Here is a 12,329-nt window from a genome sequence, read left to right as displayed (position 1 = left end):
AGTGACCAACATTTTGATCTCAACTTTGGCAAATGATCCTTTATTATTGAAAGAATGTCCAGTCCAGTAAAGAGTAGGAAATGATTATTTCTTGAATTTGATGGAGTAATATCACGATATTAGGCAAATTTCAAACATAGATTAAGTTGTTGATCAAGTAGATAATTAACACTAACATATGAAATTGTGGTACAATCAGTCAATTATCTTCTGCAAATCTTTATATATTAGCACAATCATTCTTTACTTATTGTTACAAATATACCAAATTAAAAAAGCTCGTACATGCAATTAATTGAAAAAAGGTAAATGAATACCCATCTAGGAGTATTAAACAATGATCAACCAAGATGAAAGATCTTAGGTTTTAGTAAAGCTCAGGTGCCAAGCGAGGCGTTATTATCAATTCCACTGGATTTACCTTACGTATTGTTATGCCTGCACCTTCCTTCATATCCAAGGCCTCGTCATTTGGAGTTTTGTAATTGAAACCCTGGATTAAATGTGCCATTGTTAGGTGTTCCACTTGCAATGCATAAGTCATCCCCGGACAAGATCGTCTTCCAGAACCAAATGGGATAAACTCATAGTGGTGACCACGGAAGTCAATATCACCAGCGATGAATCTCTCTGGATCGAACTTATCAGGATTTGACCAGAGTTTAGGATCGCGCTGCAATTTCATGACGTTTGCGAATAATCTAGTCCCTTTAGGAATGTGATATCCACTAACAACACAATCCTTTACATTTTCATGTGGTACTAACAAAGGTCCTGGTGGATATAATCGTAACACCTCTTTAACAATAGCTTGGAGGTATACTAAATCCTTAATATCACTCTCTTCTACCCATCTATCCTTACCAACTTTTGTGTCTATCTCTTCTTGTGCTTTCATCAAGGCATTTTGATTGTTTATCAATAATGTCATTCCCCAATTTATGTGAAGAGCAACTGTGTCTGCTGCATCCAAGACCAAACTCTGTGGAAAAAAAATAGTTTAAAAAGGAATATCAATTATTCGCATACCTTGTTCTAGTTAGTATAGTAATTTTAAAGCTAAGTATGCACATCTCATCTATACTATGATTTTTTCTTAATTGATTAACAATAAAATAATTCATTTATTTCAACTTCTCTTAGAGTTGTAAGAGGTCAAGTTTATTTAGTGTAAGAATCAAACACACGTTTTATACCTTACCTATATATTTTATTTTTAATCTAAAAAATCAAATATTTACCCAAGAAAAAAGGATATTCTCTAAATAATCACTATTATTTAATGCCGTATTATATAATTTTAGTATAACTTCGCAAACCAAATGACATGAGTATTTACTTTGACTATTTTATATTGCTGGTACAAATATAAAAGGCACGCAAACTGGTTCAAGCACCTTCATTAATAGAAATAAAAAAAAAAGGACATGAATCTATATTAAAAAAACAATCAAAGAATTTCTGCATTTCCAACCAAGAGGTTGTGAGTTCGAATCTCCCCAGGAGCAAGGTGGGAAGTTCTTGGAGGAAAGGATGCCGAGGGTCTATTGGAAACAACCTCTCTACCCCAGGGTAGGGGTAAGGTTTGCGTACGCACTACCCTCCCCAGACCCCACTAAATGAGATTTATACTGGTTGTTGTTGTTGTAATCAAAGAATTTCTCCCTAGCAAAGAGAAGAAGCCCCTTTAATTTCTTTTTTGTTATGCTCAATGGGAGTAAAAGAAGTTTTATTCTATCAACGTGATTTAATCAATTATAAGAGGTTATATATCTCATCTTTTACGTCAAAAGTTGTGGAGTGACAAATATTCTTCCATTCTCAATCAGGGCTCTCAAAATATAACTCCAGAGTGAAGTCCCGAATGGTAGCGATCGTTTTACCTTTCAAAGCTACGAATCCAAATTAGGCGGACCCCAAAAAAATTTCTATCGTTTTCATTTATCATTCTATATTTTTACTATATATAATAATCATCCTTAATATTTAGATAGTCTAAAAAGGACAATCTGGTGCACAAAACATCCTGCATTCATATAGGGTTCGAGGAAGAGCCACACCCAAGGGGTATGATGCAGACAACCTACTCTAATGCAAGCATTAGTTGTTGCTTCCATGGCTCGAACCTGTAGACAGAGACAACTTTACCGTTGCTTCAAATTATTATTAACCTGTCCATTAACCAAAAATTAAACTGAATAGATGAATAATGACAGATGAACTTACAAAAACTGTTGCTTTAATGACAGTATCACGAGAGTAACCTTCATCAAGATATTCTTTACTCAATTTTGAAAGCACCACATCAATGAAATCTTGTTCATTCCCTTCTGCACCAACCTCCATTTTTTCTCTTTTATTAATATGTTCCTCTAACCAGTTCTGAAAAACAGAATCTATATCCTTAAATGTCCTTTTCATTGCCTTAATATGACCTTGAAAATCCACCCATTTAAATAATGGAATTGGAAATGCATCCCATAATACAAATTCCATTGATAAAACCATAAAATCCTTAAACGCATTCTTAAATCTTTCCACTTGTTCATCTCCTTTACCGGATTCATAATTTTTCCCAGCGATCATTTTCACGATCAGACCAAAATTCAATTCTTCTAACCAATCAGTTAGATTTATCGTACTCGAATTTCCATTAATTCGAGTGTATAAATTCTTAATGCTCGTTTGAATTCTGGTGAATCTCACTTGTTTGAATTTTTCGAGACGACTAGCAGAGAGAACTTCCTGAATGACTAATTTACGATTTTTTCGCCAGTAAGGTCCGTAATTTGCTAGAAAAAGCATTGTATTATTGTAGCCAAGGTATTCGCCGTAAAGAAAAGCTGGACGATTGGAGAAAATGGCGTCATTTGTAGAGAAGCAATCTTTTATAGCTTCGTAACTGCTTACAACTAGCACAAGGGGAAGACCTAGCCGAAAAGTGAAAACGGGGCCGTATTTATCAGCTAAGTCTCCGAGTTTTCGAGCTAATGGACGGTCGTCGCCGTCGTTATTGAAGTGAAAAAGATGGCCGATTACCGGCCATCCTCCGGGGATTTTCGGTGGTAAGGGTTTTGGAAGTTTTTGAGATTTTTTTGTCCATAGGAAGTATAAGAGAAATGTGAAGGTTACTAGTCCTACAAAGGCTTCTATGGGAAAAACCATTATGAATTTTTAGATAAGAACTTGAGAATCAAACTATCGGCAACTTCCTTTTTATAAGTAATTGTAGGGTGTGCATAATATGGGAAATAGAGAACTGTCGTACCGAAGTCGAAAACATTAGTGTTTGATATTCAATATTTTAGTTGGTAGGGCAATTGGGTTAAGTTTTTGAAAAAAATCGGTGTCAAGTATGATATTTGGTATTTAAAAAAATAACACTGACATATCAATACCGTATCGAAATCTATACTAAGTTATACATTACACATATCATTGATTATAACATATTAAGTTACACAATACTTTTCTTTTGCATTCATGTTGAGGTTGCCGATAAAGCTCATTACTTCTTTAAGAATATGGCGGAACAAGATAGACCGCAGATTTTGATCTTGCTATCTAGGCTGTCAAGCAATTTAAATGTAATGTTTCTACGATTTTAAGGTATTTCTTACTCCGTTACTCGTGGATTGATGTCGTATCTGTTTGATTATTCTTTATTATATCCTCTAAGTTCAACAATTAACTCTAAGCAAGTAACAAGTCATTGTCAATGATCAAATTTATTCTCTCTCTATTGATACTAGCTGGTTTTAGATAAAGATTTTGTGTCCTGTGAGCTTAGAACGTTTTTTTTTTTTAATTTTGTGAGTACTTCAATTAAAAATATTATAGTCTATAACTTTATGCACTAATTATTATTCAAGCCGAGTAAATCGAAGTTACAGGATAGAATAAATCAAAATTAAAAGAAAAAAAATCAACCATCGATAGGGTTGGGCTAAGATTTAACTAAATATGTAAACAAAAGATTTATGTTACAAACAAAACAAAAGAAATATAACTTAATTTACTACGTAAATTTTGGAATAAGTCACTTGATAAGTTCTACGGCTTCGATAGTTGAGGTGAAGGGTTCAAACCCCATACGTAACGTAGTATTCCTCTCCTCTATTGGCTAGAAACATAAATAGTCAAACATCAAGTCAGAATCAAAGTGTGTTCCGAATGTGTCCTTTTCCTTTTCCTAGACCTTTGCAAATGAAACTTCACTTACTCTTTTGGTATTCGACTAAAAAAGTCAATGAATTTCAATATCAGAAATAGCAGAGCCACAATCTCTGTTCAATCCCACACGTAAATGTTTTTCTTTTTTTTTTCCGTTTATAAAAGTCATCTTTTTCTTCAATCATTTACATTTTGATGTGCTATGTTAGAACTGTTTTTATTAGTAATTTGCTACGTGTTAAAATAGTAAAGTTGTCTTCGTGATCTATAGGCTACGGGTTTAAGCCGTGGAAGCAGCCGCTAATGCTTGCATCGAGGTAAATTGTTTACATCACACCCCTTGAGATGCGGTCCTTCCCGGGACCTGCATAAACGTAGGATACTTTGTGAACTGACGACCCTTTTTTTTGTTACTAGGTGTTGATTTTAGGAATTTTTACCGCAAGATTATAAACTTAATTACCACTATTATGGAGGTTCTAATTTAATTACCTATCATAATTATATTTATCAATTGTATATAATGTAATGGATTAAACTCTATTTTTTTTTTGTATTTTTAAGTTCTAATATTTCTCATTTTCTCTCTATATCTCTCTCTCACAAAGCACACTCAAGCCGAGAATAAATATTAGTGATGAATTTTGGTACTCAAAATCATAAGATCAGACATCATTCACATCCCAGAATATAAATCCATAATCTAAAAAGGGACACAAATATTAATCAATTAATTGAATTCACATCCCAATATAATTGAATTTAGATTTTGCGAGATTATTTTTTGTTTGAATTTGGTGTTATTGCATACGATTTGAGAATATCCTTTGGAATTCATATCTCAATTTTGAGAGAGTTTAGTGAAGACTAGAGTTGCTTTTGGATCCAGAGGCGTAGGCATCTTATCTCAATAGCGGTGCCACACGACACCACTTCGTCAAAAATTTTCTTAAACATGTATGTATAAATAATAAGCAAGATAAAAATCTGGGTACAAATATAAAAAATGACATCGCGTGCCGTTATAGAGATTTATTTATTTCTTCACTTATTCAAATATTGACAACGCTTACAAAAATTTTGCATACGCCACTGGCGGTAAAAATTGCACGGGACGCTCTATTTGGTAGCCCTCATTTAACCTATACCTATTTTTTTTAAAAGTTTTAACTTGTACTCACTTTTTAAACAACTTCAGTCTTCTTTCTCCTCATCTTTTCCTCATTCGTTTTCTTCTTCTTCTTTATTCTGTTGCTGTTGGTGCTGGTGATGGTACGATGAATCTCATGAAAGCCTAAGATATTTCTTTTATGAGAGTCCTTTTGAATTGTTCACCTAATTGATGAGCTGACTATTTTGACTATCGCACAATTCCACGGGCTCTCGACAATCTGATTTATTGGTGAAAATGTTAGGTACTATACACTATACGGTTATCTTCTTCATCACGACATAGGAACAAATATAAATTTCTTATGTTCTTTTTACATATTTGAATTTTCTTGAATTGTCTTAAAATTTTTATTTTTTATAAAAATTTAAGCACTAAAGTTATTGAAAAAACTTATCCAGGACAAAAAAACTACAACTTATTTAGTGCTGAAGTTTTTATAAATGAACTAAATAACTTCAGCATCTTCTGCTGAAGTTTTTGAAAAAGCTTATCCATGACAAAAAAACTTCAGCACTAAATGCTTAAGTTCAGCAAGTAGAGAACAAAACTTCAGCACTAGAATGCTTAAGTTTAGCAATTATAAACAAAAACAAGTTCATCAAATAGAGAACAAAACTTCAGCACTAGAATGCTTAAGTTCAGGACACTTGGTCTACTTCAGGCAGGCTACTAGAATGGTGAAGTTTTGCGTGATTGTCTTTGCTACTTCAGCCCCGTAAGCTGAAGTACTGTGAAAAAGTGGGCACACTTACAATTTTTTTTTGCAAAGCGGGCACAAGTTAAAACGTGACCCAAAAAAGCGGGTATAGATGTTATCCCAAACTGGACAACAAAGTGGGCACGCTTGTCCCTTTGTTTTTTTCGGATGTTGGCCGCTACTATGCTGTATCTAGTTCATGGTGCTTTTTGATATATTTGTATGTATTGGAAAAGTGGTAGTTCAGATTAGGGGTGTACAAAGAAATCGATAAACAACATCAAACCAATAATCCGAATCAAATCGAAAAAAGATTCGATTTGTGGTTTGGTTTGATTTGGTTTGGTATTGGAAAAAAAAAACTTACCATAATGGTTTATTTTGGTTTTAACTAAAATAAGTCAAACCGAAACCAAACTAACCTGATAGTACATTTATACAATTTTTAAAAATATTTATACATATTAATAATTATCGTAATATTCACAGTTTTGTCTTTTAACATATTAGGGGGTAAGCTACACATAATGCATAGAAGTTTGGAGTTTCAAATATGTATGGACAACTGTGGGGTTACTGATATTGGGTATAGTAGTTCTAACTATACTTGGTATACCAACAGATGGCTTGGTAAGAGAATATGGAAAAGGTTGGACAGAGTTTTTGTTAATGATTAGTGGGATCAACTCTTTCAAAGGTGCTTCATTAGGCACCTAGCTAGGACTCGTTCTGATCATAGGCATTTTCTAATGAAGAATTTGAATGGCAGCCAACATCATATTAAGTATTTCAGATTTCTGAATTACTGGGTGAACCAAGATGGTTTCTTTGACATTGTCAAGGAAGTTTGGGATATGAATATGGTAGGTAATCCAATGTGGATCCTTCAATCCAAGCTCAACGCACTCGGTAGGAGATTGAGTCAATGGTCCAGAAATGATATAGGGGATATTAATGAAGTTGTCATAAGATAGGAAGAAAGGCTCCAAGATTTAGAAGATACTGACATTGAGAATAACACTGAAAAGATTAGAAAGGATGTCAACAAGGCTCATGCTCAATATATCAGATGACTTAGTCTTCAAAACTCATTGCTCAAACAAAAATCTCAGGCAAAATGATTTGAAGAGGGGGAGAACAATACTAGTTACTTCCATTCCATTCTTAGAGAAAGAAGAAGAAGGCAACAGATAAATATAATCAAAAACAGAAACGGTAATTGGATCAAGGGGGATGAGAAGATTGCTAGGAAAGTTGTTAAACATTTTCAATCTCTTTTCAACCTTACTCCTCCGGCTATCATCTAGGAGTATTAAACAATGATCAACCAAGATGAAAGATCTTAGGTTTTAGTAAAGCTCAGGTGCCAAGCGAGGTGTTATTATCAATTCCACTGGATTTACCTTACGTATTGTTATGCCTGCACCTTCCTTTATATCCAAGGCCTCGTCATTTGGAGTTTTGTAATTGAAACCCTGGATTAAATGTGCCATTGTTAGGTGTTCCACTTGCAACGCATAAGTCATCCCCGGACAAGATCGTCTTCCAGAACCAAATGGGATAAACTCATAGTGGTGACCACGGAAGTCAATATCACCGGCGATGAATCTCTCTGGATCGAACTTATCAGGATTTGACCAGAGTTTATGATCGTGCTGCAATTTCATGACGTTTGCGAATAATCTAGTCCATTTAGGAATGTGATATCCACTAACAACACAATCCTTTACATTTTCATGTGGTACTAACAAAAGTCCTGGTGGATATAATCGTAACACCTCTTTAACAATAGCTTGGAAGTATACTAAATCCTTAATATCACTCTCTTCTACCCATCTATCCTTGCCAACTTTTGTGTCTATCTCTTCTTGTGCTTTCATCAAGGCATTTTGATTGTTTATCAATAATGCCATTCCCCAATTTATGTGAAGAGCAACTGTGTCTGCTGCATCCAAGACCAAACTCTGAGGAAAAACATTCACATGTGGAAGTGAAGTGGTGAATGATAATTTAATTAATACAAAAGTAGGTTAACGTCACTATCTGCCGAATCTTGCTCTAGTTAGCATAGTAATTGTCAAGTATGCACATCTTATTAACCTCTATATTTTATTTTTAATCCAATAAAAACATTTGCCCAAGAAAATAGTGCATCCTCTAAATAATCACTAATATGTAATATCTGCATTATATAATTTTAGCTGACTATATTGCTGCTAGAAACATCAGTATACAGTTGAAAAGCCAAGAGGCAAGTAAGCTGATCCTAATTATTAAAATTAAAAATCGAAAAAAGACATGACCAGCAATTAAAGAATTTCTCCCTAACAAAGAAAAGAATTCCCCTTGCTTTCTTTTTCTCAATGGGAGTAATAATTGGTTATATCTCATCTTTTTAATCTTTAATCAGAGCTCTGAAGTGAAGACCCGATTGACGGGAATCGTTTTTACCTCCCTAAACCCCGAGCGAATCCAGATTATCGAGCCCCAAAATAAAAGTGAATAGATGAATATGAAAGATGAACTTATAAAAACTGTTGCTTTTATGACAGTATCACGAGAGTAACCTTCACCAAGATATTCATTACTCATTTTTGAAAGCACCACATCAATGAAATCTTGTTCATTCCCTTCTGCACCAATTCTGAAAAACAGAATCTATATCTTTAAATGTCCTTTTCATAGCCTTAACATGCCCTTGAAAATCTACCCATTTAAATAATGGAATTGGAAATGCATCCCATACACAAATTCCATTGATAAAATCCTTAAAAGCTCTCTTAAATCTCTCCACTTGTTCATCTCCTTTACCCGATTCGTAATTTTTCCCCGCGATCATTTTCACGATCAGACCAAAATTCAATTCTTCTAACCAATCAGTTAGATTTATCGTGCTCGAATTTCCATTAATTCTAGTGTATAAATTCTTAATGCTCGTTCGAATTTTGGCTAATCTCACGTGCTTGATTTTTTCGAGACGACTAGCAGAGAGAACTTCCTGAATGACTAATTTACGATTTTTTCGCCAGTAAGGTCCGTAATTTGCTAGAAAAAGCAATGTATTATTGTAGCCAAGGTATTCGCCGTAAAGAAAAGCTGGACGATTGGAGAAAATGGCGTCATTTGTAGAGAAGCAATCTTTTATAGCTTTGTAACTGCTTACAACTAGCACAAGGGGAAGACCTAGCCGAAAAGTGAAAACGGGGCCGTATTTATCAGCTAAGTCTCGGAGTATTCGAGCTAATGGACGGTCGTCGTCGCCGTCGTTATTGAAGTGGAAAGATGGCCGATTACCGGCCATCCTCCGGGGATTTTTGGTGGTAAGGGTTTTGAAGGTTTTTGAGATTTTTTTGTTCATAGGAAGTATAAGAGAAATGTAATTAGGGTTACTGCTCCTACAATGGCTTCAATGGGAAAAACCATTATGGATTTTTGGCAAAAGAACAAACTATCACTAACTTCCCTTTTATAGGTAATTTAGGGCTGTGCATGATAAATGCAGAATTATCGTAAAAACGTTGGTATTTAATAGGGTAACTGGTTTAAGTTTTAGAAAAATTGGTATTAGGTATGATATTTGGTATTAAAAAAATAATATCGAAATATCAATACGGTATCGAAATATATACTAAGTTACACCATACACGTATATTTGATTATAACATATATACTCCACTAAGTTACCCGGAACTTTTTTCTTGCATTCATGGAAAAAATTCTCAAAACTTAATAATTTTTTATATTGTTCCAATATATCACAATAAATACTAAAAAAAGTAAAAGACATGACTATATTTCATTCACTAAAAGTCAAAATTTAAAACAAACTATTCAAGAGAACGTTCATGATGCTTATGAGATATCCGACACATTATCTTCATCAAACACATTTGAATCCGCTTGTGACAAGGTTGTCTTAACATCTTCACTTTCATCTACAATTCATATGCAATATTAATTTGTTAAATATTAAAAATAATTAAATTTTAAAAATTAATAATATTTAAATTCACATAAAAAAATATTACCAGTTTGAGTTCGGGAAAACCTGGGCAGCCAATTTCAATTAGTAACAAGTGTTTGGACATTTTCATAATAAATGCAACTTCTGTACTTTGTAAGATCACGCCACCAATGCTAAATATTGATTCTGATGGTACAATGGTAATAAGAATGTTAAGTACATCACGCACCATCATTGAAAGATCGGGATATTTTCTAGAATGGTCCTTCCAATACATGACAACATCATCTCTTGAAACTTCTCAAGATCAAGTTTTGGTTCCTTTTAGTAAAGATCCAATTCTGACTTTCCATCTCTAAATGCAGTATACTTTTTATTTTGTATATATTTTAAATAAATATTTTATTAGGCCCACGGGCCGGACCGGCCCAGCCTCAGTCAAGCCTCACGGGCCACAGGCTTACTCGGGCCGGGCTTAAAAGGCTCGTTTTTAAACGGGCTCCAAAAATTCTAGTTCAGCCCTACTAAATTACGGGCTGGGCTGGGCTGGGCTGGGTTGGCCCAACGGGCCAAGCCCATATTGACAACTCTAATAAAGCTCATATAATTTTTAGAAAAATGGAGGAACAAATAGGCTGCGAATTTTGACTTTAATTAAATAAACTTTTAACGTACTTTTAATATTTGTCTTCTAACGTGCGCATGTCTTAAAATAAGATGAATTCCTACATCTTGATTGATAATTACTAATTAAATAATATTTATATTTAATTTTTTATGATTCGCTTTATTTTATGTAAATAGCAATCTCAAGTAATGCACTATATTCATCTATATGTTCACCTTGTTCAAATCAGTTTTATTCTAATTCACACGTATATATCGACACCAATAACCGCTCAATCAATTAACTCGAATAATTTGTGAGAACATAAATATTAAAAATGGACTAAAAAAGTTACAGTCCGTACCTGACCCATTAGAGAAGAATCCATACTCCCGTTCCTATTTATTTTAAGCATAAAAACAGCAACATTAATAAGGAAAAACTAAAAAGTATATGTATTGCTTTTAAAAAAAAAACTAAGATATAAGAAAACTATAAATTCTTGGATAATTAGTTACACCGTAAGATAACACAATTTATATTCAATCCAGCTGATGACTGAATAGTTTCATACATTAAAATATTAACCCCATAAAATATATTGATGTATAATTTGCCTTCAATTCCTATTATTTTTTATACGTTTATGATTGATTTAACACTCTTATAACATCATTGGAGCTGCTTTACAATTGATCCAATCGACTATATATCCATGATCATTCTCTTCTGATAATCGCTTTAAAATTATTTGAATCCAAGCTATATGCATCATACATCTCTATTCTCAACCCTTGAAATGCTAATTGAGCAATATATATATATAAATTAATTCAAAGTAGAAATTTTATCACACTATCTCTACCCCCATCTTTCTATATTATTTTTCCTACTATGAAATTTTATATTATTATTTTTATTTATATGTTTGACTTTTAATTTTTTACCCAATCACATAATTTCATTATCTCCCTTATTGAAATTAAATACATAAAAATTAAAAATATATAATTATTATATTTTTAATTTATTTCTTGAAATTATGCCAATTGCTCTTTTTTTTTTTTAGTTTTATCTAGTATAATATTTTTAAAGACGTGTATCTTATCTATAGAATATGGCTTCTCTCATTATTATTTATCTTTTCTTGAAAATTAAATTATTCTTATCCTTCTATATATCTCAACACTGAAATTATTTATTTACATATTTTTTTCCTTTTTTTTATTCCTTACTATGTTATGAATAACCCATACCTTTAGAGTTATTCAAATCCTTGTCCGCTACTCCCATTATAATATATTATAGATGAGTGTAGTTTTTTCTTTTCTTGTAATAAAAATTTTATTTTATGTTTATCCTTTAATTCTAACACCCAGATTAATATTCAAATCTATCATACTTTTGAGTATTACTTATTTATTATTATTTTTATTTTTTAACTCAGTTCAAAGTATAAATTTTCTCACACTATCTCTACTCCTTATTTTTATATTGTTTCTCCTATATAAATATTTATATAACTATTTATTTAGTGTTTAATGCAATAATAATAAAAAAAGTTCATATGTTTATGCTTTGTAATTCACCAAAATTCAACGTATTTTTTTGTCCGTGGAATTTTTTTCCTTTTCAAAAGTTTAGTTAAGATTTGAGTTGATTTGATTTAATAAGTTAAAATTGACAGAAGATATATAGATTCTTATTAATATTA

The 12,329-nt window shown here is 32.7% G+C and overlaps 1 protein-coding gene and 1 pseudogene across 1 annotated transcript; both read right to left on the bottom strand.

Moving 5' to 3' along the window:
• Nucleotides 1–139: 139 nt before the first annotated feature.
• On the bottom strand, nt 140–3,195 carry LOC104210792 (nicotine N-demethylase CYP82E4). Its single transcript, XM_009759760.2, has 2 exons — nt 2,227–3,195; nt 140–982 (listed from the first exon to the last, which is right to left on the bottom strand). Exons 1-2 carry the CDS (start codon nt 3,163–3,165, stop codon nt 368–370), a joined length of 1,554 nt encoding a protein of 517 aa, XP_009758062.2. The 5' UTR covers nt 3,166–3,195; the 3' UTR covers nt 140–367.
• Nucleotides 3,196–7,350: 4,155 nt separating this feature from the next.
• Nucleotides 7,351–9,467, bottom strand: LOC104210776 (nicotine N-demethylase CYP82E4-like; annotated as a pseudogene).
• Between the last annotated feature and the right edge of the window lie 2,862 nt (nt 9,468–12,329).

This window comes from Nicotiana sylvestris, chromosome 11 (genome assembly GCF_000393655.2).
Source record: "Nicotiana sylvestris chromosome 11, ASM39365v2, whole genome shotgun sequence".
Taxonomy (NCBI): Eukaryota; Viridiplantae; Streptophyta; class Magnoliopsida; order Solanales; family Solanaceae; genus Nicotiana; species Nicotiana sylvestris.
Note: the sequence above shows the minus strand (reverse complement) of the source record. Positions and strands in the feature narration are given on the sequence as shown.